Source organism: Scyliorhinus canicula, chromosome 25 (assembly GCF_902713615.1).
Source record: "Scyliorhinus canicula chromosome 25, sScyCan1.1, whole genome shotgun sequence".
Taxonomy (NCBI): Eukaryota; Metazoa; Chordata; class Chondrichthyes; order Carcharhiniformes; family Scyliorhinidae; genus Scyliorhinus; species Scyliorhinus canicula.
In genome coordinates this window covers 8,352,569-8,378,529 of record NC_052170.1, presented here as the reverse complement: position 1 = coordinate 8,378,529, position 25,961 = coordinate 8,352,569, and the positions used below count along the sequence as shown (strand labels likewise).

Here is a 25,961-nt window from a genome sequence, read left to right as displayed (position 1 = left end):
CACGACTGGCTGAACGCTGAAGGAAACACCTGCCAGATGGTGCCTGCAGGAAACCAACAAAAGGGAAAAATCTCCTTGACTTCATCCTCACCAATTCACCCGTCGCAGATACATTTGACCATGGCACTACTGGTAAGAGTGACCACTACGCAATCCTATGAAGGTGAAGTCACGCCAAGGACACCCTTCTTCATGTCGTGTGGGAATAACATCGTGTTAAAATGGGACAGATTTAGAAAAGATCTGGGGCTGGATTCTGTTTTGCCGGCTACCCGGGGGAGGGGGGTTTCCCGACGGCATGGGGCTGGCGCACGGGAAACCCCATTGACCAGCCAGCGAAATGGAGCATCCCGCCGGCGTGCTGAACCAGAAATCTGATGCGGCGGGACGGAGAAACCCACCTCTGGCCACTCAATATTGGGCATCCGTGTCTGTATTGTGATTAGACAGTTTACAAAGAGAAAACAAAACTGGGCTTCAAGAAGGACTGGGCTGTTGCTTAGCAACCAGGGGTCACTATTAAGTTAGAAATATAAAAGTTTAGCTTTATACTGGACCCAAGGAGCTAGGAAGCTAGAGCGGAAACAGCTCTCACAGCTTTGCCAGAAGCAATTCAATGGAGTAATGGGAAGAAAGCAAAACCAGGGAATGAAAAGAGAGGTCCCAGGAAGATTGAAAAGTGCAAACCTGGTGGAGTTGGCTAGCAAGAAGCCAGAAATCTGAAGCTATCCAAAGGTTGCTGACCTTGGCACAACATATGAAGCAGTAGTGTTCTCCTGGTGTACCTGGGTATCTGAGAGATAGCGAGGAAGCTTGGATTCATGTGGCCATTCAAGGCAGAGGAATACTGAAAGGAGAGCTGGAAATACTGGAAGTGGATCCTTGCTGAAAACAGCTGAGGAAAGCCTTGTTTGGAAGAAGATTCTAAGATGTGTCTTTTTGAGAATGGAGTTAGGGAAACGCTTGTGTGGAAGCCAGAGTCCAATGAGGCCAGTTGGTCCAGAATGTAGTAACCACCTGGGGAGATTTGAGGAGAAATCCATAGATGTTTGATTGGATGGTATCTGCCGGTTACAGAGTATGGTGTGTCTGACCACAGTTGGCCTATTGGTTCACAGGGACTGTATTTACTGAGAACATTATAGCATAAGGTACATCTCGTGACCGATGTTATCCTTAAAATCTGCGTATATTTGTGAAGACAAGTGGAAGTGAAGAAGCATTATATTACAGTCAAACCTTTCATGTTTAATTTTTTTTATGTCGTTAAAAGCTAATTGGTGGTCTTGTGACTGTTCATCCATGTTTCCGAAAGAAAAGGGCAGTTACGGTCTTTTGTTAGAATGCCTACAGTGCTGAAGGAAGCCATTCGGCCCATCATGTTGGCACTGACCCTCTGAAAGAGCATCCTACCTAGACCCACTACCTCGCCCTATCCCCGTAACCTCACCTAACCTTCACACCCCTGGGGCAATTTAAAGTGGCCAATCCACCTAATCTGCACATCTTTGGGTTGTGAGAGGAAACCGGAGCATCTGGAGGAAACTCACGCAGACACGGGGAGAAGGTGCAAACTCCGCACAGACAGTGACCCAAGGTCAGAATTGAACCCGGGTCCCTGGCGCTGTGAGGCTGCAGTGCTAAGCATTGTGCCACCCTGTCGCCCTGAGCCAGGGTTCTGGTTAGTAGTAATATCAACTAAGATCATAACACTGCACAGCATTTAGGCTTTGGGCTGATAAGTAGTATTCAACCAACATAAGTGCCAGGCAATGACTATCTCCAACAAGAAAATATATCCCATGATTCATTAGCATTACCACTATCAAATCCCCCACTACAAACATACTGGGGTTAGCATTAACTGGACCAGCCATAGAAATAGTGTCGCTAAAAGAGCAAGTTAGGGTCTGGAATTTCTGTGGTGAGTAAGTCAACCACTGACTCCCCAAAGCATCATCTACAAAGCACAAGTCTGGAGTGTGATAACTCTTCTGGAGTCCTGGATGAGCGCAGCTCTAACACTCGAGAAGCCCAACACCACCCAGGACAAAGCAGCCTGCTTGATTGGCACCGCGTCCACCATTTTAAGCATTCACTCCCTCTACCACAGGTACATATCGGCAGCACTGTGCATCATCCACAAGATGCAGCAACACCCCAAAGCTCCTTCAACTTCACCTTCCAAACCTGTGATCTCTACCATCTAGAAGGCCAAGAACAGCAGTTTCATGGGAACATCAACACCTGCTAGTTCCCTTTCGAAGTCACACCACCCTGATTTGGAAATATAATCGTTGTTCCTTTGCTGTCACTGGGTCAAAATTCTGGAACCCTTCCTAACAGCACAGTGGATTTACCTACACCATGTAGACTGCAGCAGTTCAGGAAGGTGACTCGCCACCACCTTCTCAAGGACAATTAGGAACGGGCAATAAATGCTCACCTAACCAATGCTCACGCCCCAAGAATGAAGAGAAAAAAGTGCAGAAGGAAAAACAGTACAGAAGAGCTTCATCTTTCACGTGTTTTAGTCTCACCAAAATAGAAAGAATTGTGAAGGTTGGCGGTTCCAGCAAACTTCCGCTTTTGATACTACTTGCTTCTTGGCACAAAACAATCATTAGCTTCAAAGGCAAACTAAAAATGCCCACTGCCAACCCAGTGCCACATTTCTGAATGGGGGAGGGTTTATTCCATTTTTTTTAATAAGAAGGTCTTTGATAGTCAAAATTTAGCATTTTTGCTGAATGTCTATTAGCCAAGTCTTGGTGCATATTAACGCAGGGCTGGGAGACAAACAACTGTTACAATTACCTACTAAATGACTTCACTCTACAACGGTAAGTACAACAATTAGTTATCATGGTGAATTATAGACCTGAAGTTTAAAGGTGGCATGGTAGCACAGTGGTTAGCACTGTTGCCTCACAGCTCCAGGGTCCCATGTTCAATTCCTGGCTTGGGTCACTGTCTGTGCGGAGTTTACACGTTCTCCCCGTGTCTGCATGGGTTTCCTCTGGGTGCTCCGGTTTCCTCCCACAAATCCCGAAAGACGTGCTGTTAGGTGAATTGGATATTCTGAATTCTCCCTCCATGTACCCGAACAGGCGCCGGAATGTGGCAACCAGGGGATTTTCACAGTAACTTCGTTGCAGTGTTAATGTAAGCCTACTTGTGGTAATAAAGATTCTATTATAAAGTCTGAATTGTACAATAATGCCTTAAGCTCTGGCAATTTGCCAGCTATATTCTGTAAACAGCAGACAATGCTTGCATTTTTAAAACACACCCTTGAAATTAATTTATGGAAATGAATAGGAAAACTTACTCTCATTTTAGTGAGTTTTTTGTGCCGATTATACCATGTTCTCCTTCACAAAGTCAGCAGGAGGCTTATTCTCATTGTAGATCATTGCATTTTCACTAACAATTAGTGCTCTTAATTTATTCAGAGGCTAAGGAAGATTACAGATGCAGTTATTTTTTTTTTATTTTTTATTTTTTATAAATTTAGATTACCCAATTATTTTTTCCAATTAAGGGGCAATTTAGCGTGGCCAATCCACCTACTCTGCACATTTTTTTTTTTTGGGTTGTGGGGGCGAAACCTACGCAGACACGGGGAGAATGTGCAAACTCCACACAGACAGTGACCCAGAGCCAGGATCGAACCTGGGACCTCAGCGCTGTGAGGTGGTTGTGCTAACCACACAGATGCAGTTATTATGTTATTTATCTGAGGTACCTTTATCACTGTTCATCCATTTTAGGTTACTTTTGTTGTGAAATTTAATCCTACCTAAGGATTGCACAGGCTATTGGTCTTTGACCAGTTTGAGTGGACCATTGCTTCCCTGTGAAGAAGTTTGTATCATCAAAAATGTCCTAATATTGTCACTTGTTTCTATATGAGATTGAGTTGCGCCTGGAAGATTTCAGTTTCTATTTTTTTGCACTGTATAAGATAACCTTGTGTAAAGGACATAATGTTGCCAGCATTAACATACGCGATCCAGTTTGAATGAATTACAGTTCAGATGCCAGTTTGTGCTTCCTTCACTTGGTTCAGCATACATGTTTGTCCTGATGCTAATTGTTTAATTGTTATCACACAAACTGTTTATTAATTAGAAATTACTTGGTGGTGGTGGTGTTGCCAAATTAACTAGATATGGCAATTATTAATGCTAATATTGCTTTTCAGAGTCGCCAGGTATCAAATGATACCACCACAAGGCTTTACCGGATATTGATCAAAGGACCACACAACCAGTTAGTCAGTTCAAGTTCAAAGATAGTTTATTTACACACAAGGATTACTTCGACATGCAACATAAAACACTATAAGTTAAACTACACCTAACAACTACAATAACCTATATTTAACTTCAGGGCAATTGGCTCTTTGCAGATGAACAAGGCCTTTGTTCGGATCTTGCGTGGCTGGGTAGAAGAAGTGACTTCATTTCTGCTGGGCTCATCCATCTGGTAGCGGTTGTTGGTCTTGAACTTGTCTTCTGGTCGTAATGCTACACTTGGTTTTAGGCGTAGGCCGGGGCCAAGAGAGACCGAGCACATGGCTGTGTCTCTTTTTATCCCTCTGTGATTTCACACTCTTTGGGGCGGTCCTTAGCTTTGGACCCAATAATTCGACAGGCTTCGATCACTGCCTTCGATTTTGGCCAATAAAGGGGCGGATGTCTTGATGGCTGGGTTTGTCCTGAGCGGTTATTGACTTTGGCTGTTTGGGCTTTCTTAGCAAAGGGAGTGGCGCTGGTTAGTCTGTATCTGTATCAGTTACCTGACTACAGTCCTTTTGTTCTGGGGAAATGGGCCATTAGAATGCAAACGAGCGGGGGTTTCGATCGCGTCTAGCTGTCTGGGTTGCAAATAAACACACAAGCTCTGAGTGTGTCTGAGTCCTGGGTTTGCCATAATTCCCATGGTCCTTTGTTTGTCTTTCTCTCCTTAACTTCAATTACCCATTAGAATCTTCACCATGTGTGACTACCTCATTTTTTTTTTTGAAATACCATTTTGGAGAGACAGGAAATGCAAATTTTTAAAGTACAGAGACACTCGCAGCTTGTGATCGATGCTTGGAGTGGGCGGACAATTTCTTTGCCCAGTCTTTCTTAAATCACAACCATGGGAGGTTGAGGCTTATCTTAACCAGCCGAATTTTAGGGTGGCCTGTTTTATAAAGTTTCTTCGCCCCAGGGTCCAGAGGTAGTTCGCGTATCGCAGAATATATGTGGCAACCAAGTGTGTCAAACATGTAAATAGCAGGTGGGGAAGCGACCAATGAATCGCGGAAGGTAAAGAGTTGAGGGTACAGACTGTGGCAAAGGGCATTCTTTAAACCACAATAAGAGCAGAGAAGGGAAACTAAGACCTGCCAAAGACAGTGAAAAGTGTAAAGAACCATTCCAGAATATGCGAAGTGACGGGAACATGAGGTGCGTGTGGGCTGCGGCAGGGCAAGAATGGGTGGGACACCTGGGTTGGACGGTGATCAATGCCGTTGCTCCACTACCCGAGCTTAGCTGACCGGATGCATTTGGGGTCCTCAGGCAGGGCGGGGATTAGTGCCGTTGCTCCACTACCCGAGCTCAGTTGACCGGATGCATTTGGGGTCCTCAGGCAGGGCGGGGATTAGTGCCGTTGCTCCACTACCCGAGCTTAGCTGACCAGATGCATTTGGGGTCCTCAGGCAGGGTGGGGATTAGTGTCGTTGCTCCACTACCCGAGCTTAGCTGACCAGATGCATTTGGGGTCCTCAGGCAGGGTGGGGATTAGTGCCGCTGCTCCCTACCTGGGTGACCGAAACGAGCGGAAAGAATTTGTAACACATGTGAGATCCAACAATTGTTCCTTTAACGGCCATTGGTCAGTAAATGGCGTTGGAAGAGTAGCTATGACTGTATCAAGAAATTGGGTGTCAGGCCGACATTAATTAAAACCATGTAGCAATAAGAAAGAAAGGAGGAAATAAAAGGCGGGCAGGCTCCATCAGTAATTAGGACACCGGAATTCTTATGCGGCTCCTTTTTCTCATCATCTGGACACCTCAGGGTTCTGTATCGGAAAGCGGTGTAAAAGGGTTACCGTAACAGGAGGCAGACTCGGAACCGTCACCATCTCCTGGTTGCCAGACTCGTGTCTGCCGTTTTTGTGCCGTGGCCGCGTGGGCCATCCTGGAATCTGAATCGTCATGTCTTACCAATCTACAAGAGTTGTCGCGGTGCCAAAAAGGGGTTCGTTTGGCATGAGGCGTAGGGGCGGTGGCAGTGAAGGGCAAATTACTGTTGTCGGGCGTGGCGGTGGCTCTGGCAGTGGAAGGGGGTATTGGGGGCCAAACATGTCCTGGTCGTAGTTCCAGGGGCTGGAGTGACTGGAGCCGGGGAGGTTGTACCAGTGGTCAGTGATCGTGGTCAATTCGGGGAGGCTGGCGCTATCGTCTGAATCAAGCTCAAGGTAGAAAGTATACTTGTGGGCAGAGACCAGGTTGAGTATGTGGGTATGGACTTGCTGTCATGGCTGGGGGAAGGTTGGACTAGGTTGTTGATGGGCAGGGCGGAATCATCTGCTATTGCCAGGGAGATGTGGTGGGAGTGGCGACATTGGGTTCCATAGACTTTGAACTGGTTGATGTGGAAACAACCAGTTTTACCATTGGGGTACATTATCTTGTACACGGAGGGGCTCACTTTGTCCGAAATGGAGTAGGGTCCTGCAAATTTAGGGGAGAGGAATGAACTGGGATTGTAAAGGGAAACCATCACTTGCTGACTGGCTGTTTACTCTACGGGGTGGACTGTTTTATCATAGCAGGCTTTACTCTGCTTTTTCCTAGAGCCTAATTGGACAGCTGCAGCGAGCTGTGCTGCTTTAATATTTTCCATGATGTGGAGAAGCGGCATTGGACTGGGGTGAACACAGTAAGAAGCACTGCTCCTTCCTTCCAGGAAGGAGCAGTGCTCCGAAAGCTAGTGTTTGAAACAAATATGTTGGACTTTAACCTGGTGTTGTAAGACTTCTTAATATTTTCCATGACTTGTTGGACTGCTTTTTCATGGTGGTGACTGGGGCTTGCCAAATTGAGACCTAATAAATATTCAGTTCCTTTCATGGGCCGTCCGGTCATGAGAGTGTGGGGGGTGGGGGATACTGTGTTCCTAATAAACATAAGGGTGAATGGGAGGACTGTGTCCCATGTGGTGTTATGCTGTTGCACCATTTTTCTAATGGTCACTTTCAATGTGTGACTCATTCGTTCAACAATGCCGCTGGATTGAGGGTGATACGCTATGTGAAATTTTTGCTTGATTCCAAAAATCGTAAGGACATTTTGCATGACTCTGCCGGTGAAATGGAAACCTTTGTCTGACTCAATGCTGCGGGGAAGACCCAGCGTGTAAATATCTGTTGGGTCAAAATCTTAGCTGGAGCCTTTTGCTGTGTTCATCCGGGAGGGAAATGCTTCTACCCATTTTGTAAAGGTGGCGATTACTACTAATACATATTTAAAACCATTTCTGCAGGGGGGGAGGGGACCAATGTAGTCCAGCTGTAAATTTGTCCATGGGCCATTAACAGGTAGGGTGTGTCTCAATTGTCCTTTCTTGGAGTACCTTTCCTGTGCACAGATTAACAATTGTCAACATAATACGTGACGTCTGCTTTTAAATCAGGCCACCAGCACAAAGGTCTTAAATGGGCAATGGTATTGTCTATCCCCTGATGTCTGTGTCCGTCATGAAACTGGTAAATTATCTGGTTTCTGTCATGGGTGGGGACCACATAAATTCCATTTCTCAAAACTATACCGTCCTGTACCGTCAGTGAGTCCTTGAATTTGTCGTAGGGGGCTGGGAAGTTACCGTCTAAAACTTGCTTAAGAGTGTCGTCTGCCCTTTGGGCCTGGGCTAAATCTTCGATATTGGTCGGTGAAACCTGGACTGCGTCTATCGGTTCACTTTCGAGTGGTTGCCAAAAGTGTCCGTGGCGCGATCCTCACTTGGCTAAGGCGTCTGCCTTTACGTTACCGGGTAGGGAGGAACGATGATGGCTTCTCACCTTGATTATGCCATATGTGCGGTCTTTTGCTGTCTTAAGGATAGGCTTCAACAATGGTGCAGAGGGTAGGGGTTTACCATCAGCGGATACGAATCCGAGATTCCCACAGGAGCAGGAATTCTGTCAAACTATTGCAAACTTATAAACTGTCCAAATGTATGTCCGCTGGGGTCGGAAAGGAATCTGAGCGCTGCATTACATATGCTATAGCTGCTAATTCGGCTGCTTGTGATCCTAGGTGGCCGGGCAATTTTAAAGATATTTCCTCTAATGCGCGTCCCTGTGTGTCTTCCACATAAATTCCACAACCAGTTATTCTCTTTCCATTTTCTATGGTGGAGGAACCGTCTACATAAATCTTTAAAGCGTCGTCCGTGTTGTGGGGATTCTGTGTTCTGATGCCTGCTCGTGTGTGTAGTGACTTCGGAATAAAGGGTCCTGTGTGGTGTTTGGCTGCAATGATCAGACATTCATGTGGGGATCCCTGCATACTGAAGGCTGTCTGCTAAAAATGTGTGGGTTTTTGTACATTTAACTGTAATGTCCCTTCCTTGTAGCAACAGTGTCCAGCGAGCTGCTCTAATCTGGCTGACTGAACCGTCCTTTTAATCGACCATCTAACAATAGCTGTGTTGGGGTATGCTTGGTTAAAATCGTTACTGGGTTAAGGCCTGTGATATATTCAAAATACTGCACTGCCCAAAAGACTGCGAGCAAGTGCCGTTCGCAGGCTGAAAATCCTTGCTTTACGGGATCCAAAATTCGTGAGGCATAGGCTACGGGTCCTAATCGGTCATATCTTTCCTGAAGGAGTACTGCTGATGGGGTTCGGTCGGTGGTTGCTACTTCTATGGCGTAGGGAGAGTGGGGGTCTGGAACTTGCAAAGCGGGGGCTGTGCCTAGGGTGCGTTATAATTCATCGATGGCGTCCATGTGCTGAGGAAGACATTCCCATGGGGCGTTCTTTTTAGGAGCTCTGAGAGTGGGGCTGCTTTTGTGGCAAAACCATCTATATGGTTCCTACAATATCCAACTAATCCTAAGAATGAACGGAGTGCAGTGATATTGTGGGGCAGGGGCAATTTAACTATTGACTCAATTCGTTTGTGTACAATCTCTCTCTTCCCATGGGTGATAATGGTGCCTAAATAAATGACCTTGTATTTTTGGATCTGGACTTTTTTCAGGTTATAAAGTCGATTCCTAGAATGTGCTCGGCTATTTGGGGCAAGTCGACTAAAACAACGGGGTGCCTGGTGTTTATGGTTCCTATCTGAATATCTACGGGGTCTGTAATGTATCCCTGCTGTACATGTCCTGTAAATCCACTGAGGGTGATAGTGTCTCTGGTGGGCCATTTGTCATGCTGAAACATTGTGGAGGAGTTTAAAGTGGTGCGGGACCCTCCTGTGTCCCAAAGGAATTCTACTGGATGTCCCCGGACTGTGCCTGTGACTACTGGTCTGCCTGATTTGTCCCAGAGTGTGTCGCAGACCCAAGTTGGGGAGTCCGAACGCCGTCAATCTGTGGTGTTGATAACTGCATTATCTGTTCAGGCGCTAATGCTATGTATGGGCCTAACATTGTTCCTAGGTGGGGCGTTCGATTGCTGGTGCCATTGCTGGTTTGGGGGGTTTTGTCTGCATTCACGGGCGTAATGTCCCATGTGTCCACAATTATAGCAACCTTGTGGTGCCTGTGCTCTGGGGCTCTGTCCTTCATGTCTGCCCTCATTTACCCATGCCGGGTCCTGATTAGTCCTGACTGGGTGCATATTAGTCTCTGCCTTTTCCTAATCTGCCTTCCTATGTAGGGATTGTTCCCAAGCTCTGGAGAGTCGCTTTAAAACCCAAACTTCATTATGTGTGGCATCTGCATGGTCGTAATTTACACAAGCCTTTTGACCTGCTTCTGTGGCATGGGAGACTAAAGTGCGGGCCCATTTAGTTGTGTCGTCTTCATTTAAGTGTGCGCGGTTCAAATCCCCAAATACTGCTTTAAAGTGGATCCAAAGCCGACCTGCAAATGCAGCCGGATGCTCTCCCTTCTTTTGCCGACAACTGTTCAAACCTTCTACTGGGTCGCCCTTGTTGTACCCGATCGCATCTAAAATGGCCGTTTTCATTTCCTGTAGGGTTCCTCCTCACACATTCTGGGGTCCTGGTAAAGCTGAGCTAACGGACGGCTCAAGGCTCATGACTATAAGCTTAACTTCCTCCGGTTCGTCTAGACCGTGCATAACCGTTTGCTGTCGTACTCTCTCAAAGAAATTATGTGGGTCTGCGGTGTGTTCAAATGGTTCAATTTTGGCGCAGGCATCTCTCAATTGGGTGATAGTTAGTGGGGTGGTGTAAACGAAATCAGGCTCATCCCGATCCGATGACTTGCGCTGTGTGGTGACTGGATTCATGGGGGTGTGTGCTGCCTGTGCAATCGGTGGTGCGCGTGCTTTCCTTTTCGGGGCCTGGGGGGCTCGATAGTGATTTTCGGTATCCTCCGCATATCTATGGGCGGTTTCATTTAGTTCTTGCCAATTGGGGCCATTCTCATCTAAATCTTGTCCAAAGATATCTCTGAATCCATTTTGCACTGACAGCCGTGACTGCAACTTCTCTATTTGTTGTCTACATTTTGCGTGATCTACTGTGCTCTGTCTTTATTCTGCAGTGGAGCTATGGAGCGCTCGTAAAGCTGACTTTAAATCTGTGCATTGTCTTGTTAACTGTGCTACCTGCTGTTCTGTCTCTTCTCGTACCAAAATTGCGCGCTGTGTATCTTGGTAGGCTTTATCGTACTGGGTCTGAAAGCTGCTAAGGTGAACTAAACACGATTGGTGTGCCCGTTTGACATCAGCCATCTCTTTATCTTTAGCTGCCAACTGTTCCCGGAGTTGCTCAATTATCTTTTCACTTTCAGTATTGTTTCCCTCATTCTTCTCTTCTTTCTCAACTAACTGTCTGCGGAGCGTCCTCACGACCTCCTCTGTGCCTCGCAACTGTGCCAAACAGGACACTATTGCCATCGGCTTACGAACTTTCACTGCATTCTTCTTATGTACGTCGGTTAGGTTGTCCCACCAGGTTTGTCCTATGCTTCCTGGACCTGACTCATCATTTGAACAAAACTCGGACCAAAGGGGCCATCCTTTCCCCTTCAAATACTTCCTCAATTCCTCTTCCCATGTGGGGCACTGCTCTGCTCTGTTGGTCACTGCAACCTCGGGTTCCTGCGGGTTCATTAGACGTTCCATCGCTTTTGTGGCCATTGCTACTATTATCTCTGTTTTCCTACCTCTAAGTTCTCTTTTGCTCTGCTTCTAACTTCTCTTTTCCTACTGGGACAGGGGGAATAAGGCGGTGATTCGAACAGCGGGTATGGCCTGGGCTATTTTCCAGTTCACAATACTCCCGATAGTTTTACGCAAAATGAAATGAAATGAAATCTAATGAGTTTAACTTATATCCCTGTTAGTACGCATGCAGGTTAATACACAATTCCGAATCTTGGTGATTTGATCGATACGGGCCTGCACTTGTGGTTTCTTTCACTTTTCCTCAATTGGATTTCTAATGCAAAGTTTTGTGGGTTCTCTCGGAGTGACAAAATCACTTCTAATTCAAGTCCCGTCAGAGGTCGCCAATAATGTTGCCATATTAAGTAGATATGGCAGTTATTAATGATAATATTGCTTTTCAGAGTCGCCAGGTATCAAATGATACCACGACAAGGCTTTACCGGATATCGATCAAAGGACCACACAACCAGTTAGTCAGTTCAAGTTCAAAGTTTATTTATACACATGGATTACTTTGACATGCAACATAAAACACTCCAAGTTAAACCACACCTAACAACTATAATAACCTATACTTAACTTCAGGGCAACCGGCTCTTTGCAGATGAACAAGGCCTTTGTCCGGATGTTTGGAAGAAGTGGCTTTGTTTCTGTTGGGCTCATCCGTCTAGTAGCGATCGTTGGTCTTGAACTTGTTTTCTGGTCGTAATGCTTGGTTTTAGGCGTAGGCCGGAGCCAAGAGAGACCGAACACATGGCTGTGTCTCTTTTTATCCTTCTGGGATTTCGCACTCTTTGGGGCGGTCCTTAGCTTTGGACCCAATAATTCAACAGGCTTCGATCACTGCCTTCGATTTTGGCCAATAAAGGGGCGGATGTCTTGATGGCTGGGTTTGTCCTGAGCGGTCATTGACCTTGGCTGTTTGGGCTTTCTCAGCAATGGGAGTGGCTCCGGTTAGTCTGCATCTGTATTGGTTACGTGAGCACAGCCCTTTTCTTCTGGGGAAATGGGCCATTAGAATGCAAACAAGCGGGGGTTTCGATCGCGTCTAGCTTTCTGGGTTGCAAATACACACACAAGCTCTGAGTGTGTCTGAGTCCGGAGTTGGCCATAATTCCCATGGTCCTTTGCAGGTGGCCATCTGAGATGGCTACAGTGGCATAGTCTCTAGTAAATGTTCAATGGGTCTGATTGTATGCTAAAGGACATTCTAAAGGTGAAACGTGATACCTGTTGCTACTTTAATGTTATGAAAAATATGGGGAAAAAACTTGGCCTTTTTGATTTACAGATAACTGAAAATAAACCGAAGATGAGTTGTTTCAAGTTTTTGAAGATTGTGATGTTCGCCGTCAATGGCATCATCTTTGTAAGTGGCCTAATGATTATTTCACTGCAAATTCTTGGTGGAGCTGACTGTTGAAAATGCTAATGTGTGGATTTATAGAGGGTAAAACACAGGTTTGATGCCCGGACTCATCTGGAATTTGGCATTATCAAACAGAGATAGGGGAAAACAATCTCTCCGCCCCTAGCCTACCAAGTCCCTTAAGAATGTCATATGTTTGCATTTGGTGACCTCTCGTTCTTCTTAACTGCCTAGATGCAGTCCTTGTCTATCTCTTCACCTGGGCTAATTTCTTCCATCCAAGGAAACAGTTCAGTAAACCATTGATGTACTCCCTGTAGGGAAAGTGTGTCCTCCCCTTGGGTAAGGAGACTAAATTTGCAAACAGTACTCTCGGTGTGCCCCTCGTCCTAAATAATTGTGGAAGTAAGTATAGATTGTGCAGAATGCACAGATGACCTTACTGAAGCATTCAGCATATTTCATGTTGTACATTATTTAATATGTATTCAAATGGTCAATCAGAAGTTATATTGATTGATCTGGAAGTACGATCCTTCAGTGCTCCAAATTAATGCACTAACAAGTGTCACCTTTTCTGTCTTTTCTAGCTTGCAGGTGGTGGCATATTGGGAGTTGGAATCTGGGTGAAAGTGGATGCAGGATCCTTCATTGATATCCTGGCGAAAGCGTCGCCACAACTAAAGCAAATAGTGAATGTGGGGTATCTCTGCATTGCTTTGGGGGCCTTCTTACTAGTGATTGGCTTTCTAGGATGCTACGGAGCAGCGAAGGAAAACAAGTGCATGTTGATGATAGTGAGTAAAATCCTCTTGGTTACAACTCAAGGTTCTGCTGTAAGAAGAAACGGTAATAGGACTGTTTCATGGCTTTGCTGTTTACAAGATGGTAGAAGTAGATATAGATTAGGGCCGGGATTCTCCCCTACCCGGCGGGGCGGGGGGTCTCGGCATGATGGAATGGCGTGAACCACTCCGGCATCGGGCTGCCCCAAAGGTGCGGAAGTCTCCTCACCTTTAGGGGCCAAGCCCTAAAATTGAGGGGCTAGGCCCGTGCCGGAGTGGTTGGCGCCCTGCCAGCTGGCGTGGAAGGCCTTTGGCGCCTTGCTAGCTGGGGCCAAAGGGACTTCGCCAGCCAGCGGAAGTCTGCGCATGCGCCGGAGCGTCAGCGGCTGCTGACGTCATCCCCGAGCATGCGCAGGGGAGGGGGTCGCTTCCGCCTCCGCCATGGTGAAGACTATGACGAAGGCGGAAGGAAAAGAGTGCCCCCACGGCACAGGCACGCCCGCATATCGGTAGGCCCCGATCGCAGGCCAGGCCACTGTGTGGGCACCCCCGGGGCCAGATCACCCCGCGCCCCCCCCCCAGGATCCCGGAGCCTGCCCGCGTGGCCTGCTCCCGCCGGTAAGGTAGGTGGTTTGATCCACGCCGGCGGGAGAGGCTTGACAGCGGCGGGACTTTGGCTCATCGCAGGTCGGAGAATCGCCGGTGGGGGGGGGGGGGGGGGGGGGGGCACGTCGACCGCGCGCCGCTATTCCCACCCCCGCCGAATCTCTGGTGGCGGAGACTTCGGGACACGGCGGGGGCGGGATTAACGCTGGCCCCTGGTGATTCTCCGACCCGGCGGGGGGTCGGAGAATCCCGCCCCAGATGTTTGATTAGAAGTTATACTTACCAGTGAGTGATCGGGAACTAAGATCCTTAAATTTAGTGGTTGAGCCTTACAGAGCAGTAACATCTCGAGCTCAGCCATTGTTCTATACATTGCTGAAAAAAGACACATATTGTCCGTTTGCAGTGATCAGGATATGTTACAAGGATACCAAGTTGTAAAGGGAACAACAATTTGTACTGCGAGAGAGCAGTATGCTGATTGCTGGTTAGTGGGCTTCCCACTTACCAACCAATCACCACTGTCTTCTCATGCAGGACAGGAATGTTCCAATTGTTGTTGGGCCTCCCATGGTAAAAAGGTGAAAACTACCTAGAATTCCTGATCACTATCTCGTGAGCCTTGTAGATGCCAGCTAAGGAAAGTTTGGGCGTAGCTGCGATACCTCCTGCAGTCAAATAGCATTTTAACCTTCACCGTTTAAGCTCAAATATGAAAAATGGGTATTTGTGGCTAATTAGCATCTGTGAACTAGCCTCGGATCAGCTCTTGCAGGGGAAAACGAGGGGAATAAATTGGAAGAAAAAAAATGATGGAGAATTATATTGACTTGGGAGGCTTGATTAGTTGTTGCACAGCGTAAGGAGGGAGGGTTAGTTGGATATTATACCTTCAATCATTCTGGGTCTTCAAATACAGTGTGACTAAACATTTCAAAATTTCATGAATCATTCATAACAGGGAACTTGTTGTATATCACACTGCAATTCAGCCTTCAGATTGCAAACATGTTTCCTGAATAAATGCCAATATTATTACTACATTTATTTTCATTTCAATATTTCAATATTCAGATCTGACTGATGATTTGGCAGTCTCCTTTCAATTCTAGTTTCAAATTCAGCCATTCTGGAATAAAAGCTCTTTATAGCTGAGAGGACCAAAACGTTATATCAAAACCAAAATATGGCAGAATTTGGAAATGGGAAATAAAAGCAGAAAATGCAAGATAACACTTAGCAGGCCTAACAGCATCTGTGACGAGAGATAGTGAGTTAACGTTTCAAGTCGATGACTTTTCCCCAGAACTGAAACATGTTAGATTTAACAGTTTTAAGCAAGTTGGAGCCAGGTAAAAGAGGGGTGGAGAGTTGGGAACAAAGTGGGGGGAGGGATTGTGATGGAATGAAGGGCAGGAGTGATTAAATGACAAAAGTGAAAATAGAGCAAAGCAAAAAGCAGGTGTGGATGGGACAGGGAAAGAAACAAAAGATGGGTTCAGTGGAGTGTAAATGGTTACAGCAGAAGGTCAGAGAAGCAGATGGGAAATCTGGGAAACAGCAGATATTGGCCAGAGTTCATTGGCTGTTGGGGATTTTCTTTACCCAATGGCAACGCACCCCCACCCACGGGTTTTGAGGAGAGAATCCCCCTCGCTGGCGAACGGGCGCCACCAAGAAACACACAGCTGGGGGACTGGACAATCCAGTCCATTAATTCAGATCTGACTGGGACATGGATCCACAGAATGGTAATTAAATAAGTTATGAGGGGGAAGTTGGACGTGGTGGATTGGGAAAATACACTAAACGATTAGACGGGCAGTGGCTAGTATTTAAAGAAATGCTACACAACAAATATACATTCCTCTCCTCTAAGGCAGGCACGTCCAAAAGGAAAAGATCAACTGTGGCTAAGGCAATAAGTTAAAGATTGCATTAGATCGAGGATCAAATGCATAGAAGGATGTCAGAAGAAGTAAGGACTGGGAGCAATTTAGCATCCAGCAAAGGAAGACTAAGAAACTAAGAAAGGGAAAAGAGAATATGAATGCAGACTAGTCAGGAACATAAAGGTGGACTGTAAAAGCTTCCTTAGGTTTGTGAAAGGAAAAAGATTAGCTAGGAAAAACGTGGGTCCATTAGAGGTGGAGACAAGAGAATTTATAGTGGGGAGCAGGGAAATGTTGGAGAAACTAAATAGTTCATTTGTATCTGTAATACCGATGCAGAAAATCTTCCAGAAATACTGGGCAATCAAGGGACTTGTGAAACTGAGGAACTAAAAGAAATTAGTATTAGTGGAGAGGTAATACTTGAAAACTTAAGAAGATTGATCGATCCCTTAGACCAGATGAGCTCCATCTTAGTGTGTTGAAGGAGGTGGCTAGAGAGAGGGCGGATGTATTGGTAGTTATCTTTCAAAATTGGGTTCCTGTGGACTAGAAAGTAGCAAATGTGACCCACTATTTAAGAAGGGAGGAAGAGGGAGAATGGAGAACTATACAAACCTGCTAGTTTGTTGTCGGCAGTGGAGAAAATGATAGAATCTATTATAAAGGTTGCGAAAACTGGACATTTAGAAAAGAATGGTAAAATTGGACAGAGTCAACATGGATTCATGAAAGGGAAATTATGTTTGACAAACTGGGTGGAGTTTCTTTGAGGATATTACTGGTAGCATCCACAAGGGAGAACCAGTGGATGTGTGTATTTAGATTTTCAGAAGGTTTTTGATAAAGTCCCACACAAGAGGTTAGTAAATAAAATTAGAGCACAAGGGATTGGGGGAAATATACTAGTATGAATTGAGAATTGGTTAACAGAAAACAGAGAGTCGGAACAAGGGGATCATTCTCAGAATGGCAGGCTGTTACTAGTTGGATACAGCAAGGATCGGTGCTAGGTCCACAGCTCTTCACAATCCATACAAATGATTTGGATATGGAGATGAATTGGAATATTTCAAAATATGCTGATGACACCAAGCTTGATGGGAACCCCAAGTTGTGAAGAGGATACAAGGAGGTTTGAAGGAGACTTGAATAGGCTAAGAATGGGCTAGAACATGGCAGATAAAATATAGGGCAGGGTTTTCTGTGCAACCCGCCCGGGAAATGGCCCAACAATGACTGGCAGCGGGATCTGGACAACAGGATTTCCCATTGAATGCACCCCTGGCCACCGGGAACTCACAGCGGGGTGCACCATCGGCCGATGTGAACAGCTAGAATGTTCCGTCCACAATGTGAATAAGCGTGAAGTTATTCACTCTGGTAAAAAGGAAACAGAGAGGCAGAGTATTTCTTAAATGATGAGATATTGGAAAGTGCAGATAGTCCAAAGAGACCTGGGTGCCCTTGTCCATGTGTGGCTAAAAACTAGCATGCTCGTGCAGCCTGCAATTAGGAAGGCAAGTGGTACGTTGGCTTTCACCACAAGGGGATTTGGGGAAAAAAGTAAAGAGCCCTGGTGAGACCTCACCTGGAATATTGTGTGCAGTTTTTATCCCTTTATTTAAGACGCTATACTTACCATGGAGGGAGTGCAGCAAAGATTCACCAGATTAATTAGCAGACTAATATCTATGCCATTCTTACTGTGTGTAGAACCTCTTTACTACACAATGATTACTTGGGACTTAGTGAAATTCTTAATAATTCACAATATAATAGGGTGGCCTGGTGGTGATGTCACTGGACTCCTTATCCAGAGGCTCAAGCTACTGCGCTGGGAACTGGGGTTCAAATCCCACCGCGCCGACTGGGGGAATTTAGATTCAATTAACAAATCTGGGGTTAAAAGCTAGTCTCACTAATGGGGACTGTGAAGCAATCATCAATTGCCATTAAAAAGAAACCATCTGGTTCACTAATGTCCCTTTAGGGAGGGAAATCTGCCGTCCTTACCTGGTCTGGCCGACACCTGACTCCAGACCCATTTCAATGTAGTTGATTCTGAACTGCCCCTCTGAAATGGCTGAGTAAGCCACTCATTTCAAGGGCAATTAGGGGTGGGCAACAAATGCTGGCCCAGCCAGTGACCCACCCACATCCCATAAATGTATAAAGAAAAAAAATAACCTTTATTATTGAACTGTGGACCACCAATTCAGCCACAGGGAACTTCTGGCCCGGTCTGTTGACAAGTTCCCTTAGGTTTTCTTATGCATGGTGACAGGCTCATGTAACAACCACTGGATTACCTACTGAACTCATCTGTTGTTATCTTACCAAATATACAAACAAAAATGTTTTTAAAGTATCTTGATTTCCCATGGTACCAGTAAACAAAGAGGCAGAAGTGTTGATTTTCTCTATTTCTCTTTTTTAGTTTTTCATCATAATACTGCTGATCTTCATAGCTCAAGTTGCAGGCGCTGTGGTTGTTCTTGCATTTTCTGGCTTGGTGAGTATCGCTGAAATAAAATTGTTCAATAGTATTAGAACAATCCAGGGAAAGAAAAACATTTTGGAGGCAGCGTTCAACTAAGCATATCAATCAGATCATAGAGTAATAGAGATTTACAGCACAGAAAGAGGCCCTATTTCCCATCGTATTTGTGTCAGTTGTAAAAGAAATTCCAGCCCAATCCCACTTCCCAACTCTTGGCCCGTAATCCTGAACGTTACAGCATTTCAGTTGTAGATCCAAGGTTTTTTTTTAATGTCTCAGGGTTTCTGTCTGCCTTTGAATCTGAGAGTTCCTGACCCCCAGCGCTCTCTTGGTGAAAGGAATTCTCAACTCCCCTCTAATCCTTTTACCAATTACTATAAATCTATTCCTCCTGGTTATCGATCTCTCTGCCAAGAAAGGCCCTTTTCCATCCACTCGAAGCCCCTCATGAATTTCATACACCTCAACTGAGCCTCAGCCCAACTTCTCTGTTCCAAAAAATATAAATCCAGCTTCTCCTTATAGATACAATTCTCCATTCCTAGCAGCATCCACATTAATCTCCTGAATGAGCCAATCTTCCTTCGGGTAGTTGAACCACCTTCACAAGCCCGTGTATGGGTTGGTCAATCAATACGGCTTCCTACTGCAGAATGAGCTGGAAAATGTACTTCCACAGATGGTGGTTGAGGACAAGATTATCTATAATTACCTCTGTGATGGACTGCTCTGGCAGTAACGTCTCTGAAGACTTGTGTGAAGAATGACCAATTGGGCAAGGAATTGGAGATGGCCAGAGACTAGATACTGAAGAAATATATTCTTTTGGAAGAGGAAGGGGAAGGAGGAATATCTTTATTGCCATCACCACATATTTTTTATATTTTTAATATTATACACACTAGTGATAATCTAGAATGCGTTATGGGCAGGATTCTCTGTTGTGAGTCTGCCTCACTGCTGTTACCAGCAAAGACAGAGAATTTGGCGCTCAGCTCAGAATCTCCATTGACTGCAGCAGGAACAGAGAATCCCACCGGCGTGAAGAAAGGCGAATCCCACCAGAGTGAAGGAACGGAGAATCCCGCCGGCGTGAAGAAACTGAGAATTCCGCTGGAGTGAAGGAACGGAGAATCCCGCCGGAGTGAAGGAACGGAGAATCCCGCCGGAGTGAAGAAACGGAGAATCCCGCCTGAGTGAAGGAACGGAGAATCCCGCCGGAGTGAAGGAACGGAGAATCCCGCCGGAGTGAAGAAACGGAGAATCCCGCCGGAGTGAAGGAACGGAGAATCCCGCCGGAGTGAAGGAACGGAGAATCCCGCCGGAGTGAAGGAACGGAGAATCAAAGTCTACATATTCAAGTTATTTCTCATTTTAATTTATTTTAATTTATGACTTCAAGTAAAACAATTTCTGGAATTGAGTATTTTTTCTTCATTTAACATGGATTTTTAGAATTTGTGGACCCATTAAAATACATTTCTTGTACTGGGTACAAAGACAACCCTAAGGACAAGATAATTCCAGTTAATTGTGTTATATTTGGTCTCTGTCATCATATCCTGACAGATCAATTTAAGGTCATCCAAAACTCTGTCTGAACTCACAACAAATCCCGTTCTCCGATCATCCCTGTGCTCGCTGATCTCCATTAGCTCCTGGTCAAGCAACATCTTGCTTTTGAAGTTCTCATCCTTGTTTTCAAATCTTGGGCTGGGCTGGACGTGCTGAGAGAGAGTTTAATGATTTAAAAGGTTACAGATAGGAAACAATGCATCCCGAGAAAGACCCTCGACCTGAGTCCCTTCAGCCTAGCCCGAGTCCTCCCACCCCCACCTCCCTGAAGGACCCCCCCCCCCCCCCTCGACACCCTGGAGGCAAGTGTAGGAGGATACGCACCCCCTTGCGCCCCCCTCGGAGTGCAAGGCACGAGGTAGCCCCTTGTCAGGACTTCCCGTCTGGGGGACTGGAACATTCCAGGAGGTCGGTGAATCGGGTTTCCTGCCAGATAATTACATTCAGATAAGTGTAAATGGCAAACAGCATGCTCTCGCCCACTGAGGGGAAGAACCTCCTCGGGGCCAGCGGGAATCTCATTGGGGCGGACCGGGAGACTCGCAACGGCGTCAATCCCGTTTTTGCCTCATGCCTGATTCAATGGGCCATCGCAATTCCCATCTGGAGCCCGCATCCTTGGAGGAACCCCCCAATATCGCCATATATGGCTTAATGTCATTATAAAGACCAAGGGCCAATGTGTGTCTGCAAACACAGGGCTGATAGCAGAACAGACACAAGCAGCAAAGCTTGAGATCAAGTCAAGTTTCATTTGTTAGGATATTTTGAATAACAGTTCAGACAATGATGGAGACTACAATATAACACAATTACCTGGGATTTATTTTGACCTTTAGATATTTTATTACGTTAAAGGCACAATATAAATGTAAGTTCTGGTTTAGTTTATACAAAATAAGTATTATCGGTATCAGTAAAGCAGATGTAAAAGTAGATGTTGCGGATTGAACAGTCCATTTCAATTAAAAGAATAAGCTCCAACTGAATGGCAACCAAGCTGAATACTGTCGTTAAATCTGGCCTCTAGAATCAGCAAAACAAAGATAGCTTAGATCATCTATTTTAATTCTTTCGAAGTTACAACGTTGTGCTTGAAAATAGCTTTGACTCTTCATTTCAAACTTATTTCTTAAGCAAACCTTTTTGCTTTTTTTCAGGCTGAAGTTTTTATTGGTTACATTAGAGTCTGGGCAGTGAACTCGATCAAAACGGATTATGGCAGAATATCTGACATTACCACAATATGGGATACCGTCATGAAAGAGGTAAACGATGTATAGAATATAAATGATTAAAATTTATAAGTGTGGAATTTAATATAGAGTTCAGACTCTTTGATAAGGCCACGAAGGAGTTCACACCAAGCAGTTCAAAAAAACTGGGGTTTATTTATAATGGATTACGGTAGAATGCTGGGATGTAGATTCATTTGTTCTTAATCTAGGACAAAAGTTCAGCACAACATCGTGGGCCGAAGGGCCTGTTCTGTGCTGTATTTTCTATGTTCATAACTATTATATACATCTCGTGGTAGATCCCAATTGGGTCCGCCATGCTGGTTCCTAACTGGCCGACTTTATATACCATACAATTATATATTGTTCTAAGGTCCCCTTTAAGGGGGAAGCTCATATTCTACAAGGTTCATGGAGAAGTTAAACGCATGGCAACACTCTCAGGATGTTCCCCATTACTCGTTGAAATACAGCACAGGCCGAGGACACCCAGAAAGGCAGACGGGTGTATTCGTAAAGGCCTCTGTGTGTATTCATTGTAATTTATTTCCAGGAGGCCGCGCCCAACTCAAGCTGTAAATACGCATAGTTTATATCGGGTTTAGTCAACAAGCATCCACCTGCCAACTTTTGCGTCAAGATCTTCAATGATGGGCAGGGGTAGCAATCTATTGGCATCTGCCTGGTACTGGGACACGTCCCTCATCGAGTTGGACCATCTGCCGAGGCCCACAGCCATGGCCGTCACTGACTGTGGCACACCTTGGACACCTCCACTTATGCTGCCAACGTCATACACCAGGTTCTCCATTGAGACCACCACCCTAGCAGTGGTGACCTCGATGCCACACATTGCTGGCACCATCTCCTGTCCCTGTAGCTTCTGGACCCCTCTATTCGGCTACAGACCTGCTCGACTGTCACTGTCATCCCCCTCTGAATATCCCGGCCACACCCTTTTGTCTGCATCGGCTCCGGATAAACCTGTTCCAGATGATCAGCATCTGACTGGGATCCAGCTGGGTCTCGGAATCCAGCAGACCTCTGCTCGCCTCGGCATTCCTGCCTCTACCTGATATGCATCAGCAAATGTATGATGCTCACCAGATTATGCCCCAGAAGCCTGACCACTAATGTAGCCCACCGAGGTGCATGTCTCTGCACTGGTGGAGGGTGGGGATGACAACTGTGATGCATCGACTGTAGCATCCTCGGAGATCACCTGCGAGGTGTTCTCCTGGGAGCCGGTGGGGGGACCACCCTGCGTTAGCCGGCACCATCGGCTGAAGGTCTTGTGGGAGAATGAACACGTGGCCAGTGAGAGAGATGGGTCAGTATGTATGGCAATTCACGTGTGCCAGGTCATCCAGGTGGGGCCAGGTGGGTCCTCACCTCTGCAGCGTGTGCAGACCTCGACATCGGTGACCGCTCTGTCCTCGGCTACCCCAGGGCCCATTCCTCAAATGTGGTGAGGATTCTGATGTCCGCATGGCGCATGGTCTGACATAGCCACTGGCGAGTACTCAGCACTCTTCACCCCAGGTATGAAAAAAATCGATACACAAATATACCTTATGTGCCAGTGGAAAGAAAACAAAACCTCCTTACCTCTGTGGTGCATAAACCACTATGGATTTCCCCCCCTGTCTCTTCCATAAATGCTGTTAACACCTTTGCCATTACCGAAGGCACCAACGATCTGGGCCCAGAGCGATCCAACTTTGGATCCGAAGCACAATTGAAACTTCCCCCCCACCCCCCTAAAATCAGATGGTGTATGTCCATTTTGGAATGGTAGCCAACAGCCATCTATAAACTTGACGTCATCCCAATTCAGGACATAAACGTTCACCATCACCACAGCCCTCTTCTCCAACGTATGTGTGACTATCATACCGACCCCCCCCCCCCCCAGGTGAGCCACCACCGCAACCTCCTGAAAATGGACCCTCCTGCTAATCAGAATCGCCACATGAGCCAAAGAAAAGCCCCTGGTCACTGTCAATTCCTCCTCCCGTTGCTACCTCTTCCCCCCCTCCAGATGCCACATCCTCCCCATCCCTCCATCAAACAAACACAAAACTATAGCTAGACCTATTGCGCCCCCTCCCAACCTGGCAGCCCCACCAACCTGAGGTTTAACCGCAATGACCTCTTCTCGAGGTCCTCCACTTTAAGTCCTAGGCCTTTATTGCTTTCTGCCACCGTCAGCAATTCTGTCTCCCCCCCCCCCCCCCCCCCGCCCCCCGAGGCAAACCGATGTTCGTGCCTCAGTAGGGCCTCCTCCTTTCAGCGCTCTGCCTTGTGCCTTCACCATGTTCAAAGTTTGCACCAACTGTTCATGGAACAAGCCCAAAGCCACTTCGATAGAGGCTTTAAAAGATTCCTTAATTTCCTAGACTCCCCGCTCGAATGGTCTGTCCATTTGTTTGCCGAACCTTTCAAGCTCCTGCGCCATTGCCACTCCCAACGTGTCTAATGTAATGGGCACGGCGGCCACCTTCACTCCTTTACCTTCCTTCGACGGGCTTCCCTCCTGAGCCTTTTGAATGTTGAGCTTCTTTGTCGACGGTTTTGACATACCCCAGGCTGGAGAGAGTTCACCTGCTCTGCTCACTGGTTTCGGGCACCAAATCCCCCAGAAAAAAATGGGTAGAAGGGATCAAATGCCAAGACCTTACCAGGAGCCACTTTTTGTGCATCTTTTTTTTAACATGACCTCACCGTAAGTTCCCTGTTTTTGTGATGTTGACTGAGGGATAAACATTGATTGGAACACTGGGGTGAACGCCCCTGGTCTTCTAAACAGTGCCATGGGATCCTCTGGGCAGACAGGCAGGTTCTCTGGTTAACTTCTGATCTGAAAGATGGCATCTCTGACAGTGCAGCACTCCCTCAATACTGCACTGGAGTGTCAGCTTTGATTTTATGTTCAAGCCCTGGAGTGAGACTTGAACTGGTGGACCTTTAACAGGTAAATGCTTCTTCTCGTCCATCACTTTTCTTTTCAGCCATATATGGAAGTGAAACCGTTGAGGAGTTAATGCCCTGAGATGTTACACCGATATGATTTTGAAAGACATGCAGCAGAATTCTCCGTCGGCGTGATCCTCCGGTCTACCGGCAGCGCACCCTCGTCCGCGGGTTTCCCGACGGAGTGGGGTGCCCATAATGGGGAACCCGGTTGGCCGGCTGCGGGAACGAAGAATCCCGCTGCCGGCGTGGGCGTGCCACGTTGGAAAATGCGGCTGGCAGACCATGGCATTACAGATGAATATTGGCTGCACAACTTTAATTAACAACAGGAAACCCAAATAACAATACAAAGAAATCCAGATATACTGTGTAATGTTTTACATTAAAGTCACAGCAATCCATTGATATTTCTTAGCAGCATTTTGGTGTTTCTTTAGCAATGTTGGATATTAAAAAAGAGAATATTCTAAAACCAGAATCATCTTTTAATAGATTTCTTCTTTCTTTTTTTCTTTTCCAGTTCAAGTGTTGCGGGTTCAATAGCTATGAAGATTTCACAAACTCTTCTTCCTATTACGTAACATCAAAGTATCCTGACGATTGCTGCCGCAGTGCATATCCTTGCACACTTAGTGGCATTGATGCTGATGTACCGGTAATGTATGCATTCATAAACACTTTTACATTAACATCTCATTTTTTGGGTTATTATACCTGTACATAATCTGCTACAGCTTCCGAAAGACTCAGCTAATTGAAGCAGAGAGTATCACATTCAATAGCATTACCATTGCTGAATCCCCCACTATCAACATCCTGGGAGTTACCATGGACAGAAACTGAACTGGACCATCTATATAAATACTATGGCTACAAGAGGAGGTCAGAGGCTTAGGAATGATGCTGCGAGTAACTCACCTCCTGACTCTGTGGAGTCAATCCATCATCTACAAGACACGGGGGAGGCAATGGCATAGAGGTATTGCCATTGGTCTAGTAATCCAGAGACCAGGGTTTGACCCATGGCAGATGGTGGAATTTGAATTCGTAAAAGTCTGGAATTAGTTTAATGATGACCAGTGTCGTAAAAATCCATCTGGTTCACTAATGCCCTTTCAGGAAGAAAATCTGCAAAGCTGTGTGGCCTACATGTGACTCCAGACCAACAGCTATATAGTTGACTGCAAAAGCAAACCACTCAGTTCAAAGGCAATTAGGAATCGGCAGTAATGCTACCATGTCAGGAACGTGATGGAATACTCTTCATTTGCCTGTTGCAGTTTCAACAACACTTAAGAAGCTCAACATCATTCAAGACAAAGCAGCTTGCCCCATTCATAAACATTGGCATCCTCCACCACAAACGCACAGTCACAGCAGTGTATACCATCTACATGATGCAGTGGAGCAACTCAACAATATACCTTCGGCAGCACCTTTCAAACCCATGACTGAACGACAGTGACTGCAGACAAATGGGAACACCACCACCTTGAAGTTCCACTCCCAGTAACACACTGTATCAGCATTTCTTCACTGTCACTGGGTCAAAATCCTGGAACTCCCTCCCTGACAGCACTGTACTTACATCACATGGACTGCAGCTGTTCAAGAAGATGTGCCAACAGTCTATAGTCTCT

At 46.0% G+C, this 25,961-nt stretch overlaps 1 protein-coding gene across 3 annotated transcripts in view; it reads left to right on the top strand.

The window, feature by feature from the left end:
- The window catches only part of LOC119957122 (tetraspanin-1-like), a 53,809-nt gene that overhangs the window by 21,659 nt on the left and 6,189 nt on the right, over positions 1-25,961 (top strand). For 2 of the 3 annotated variants that reach the window (XM_038784845.1, XM_038784846.1), the window contains exons 2-6: positions 12,669-12,746; positions 13,337-13,543; positions 18,470-18,544; positions 21,268-21,375; positions 24,842-24,976. In XM_038784845.1, coding sequence (XP_038640773.1) covers positions 12,669-12,746; positions 13,337-13,543; positions 18,470-18,544; positions 21,268-21,375; positions 24,842-24,976 — 603 coding nt within the window. Of the gene's footprint in view, positions 1-12,668; positions 12,747-13,336; positions 13,544-18,469; positions 18,545-21,267; positions 21,376-24,841; positions 24,982-25,961 lie in introns of all 3 variants that reach the window. The other variant, XR_005458753.1, reaches the window with a different exon arrangement.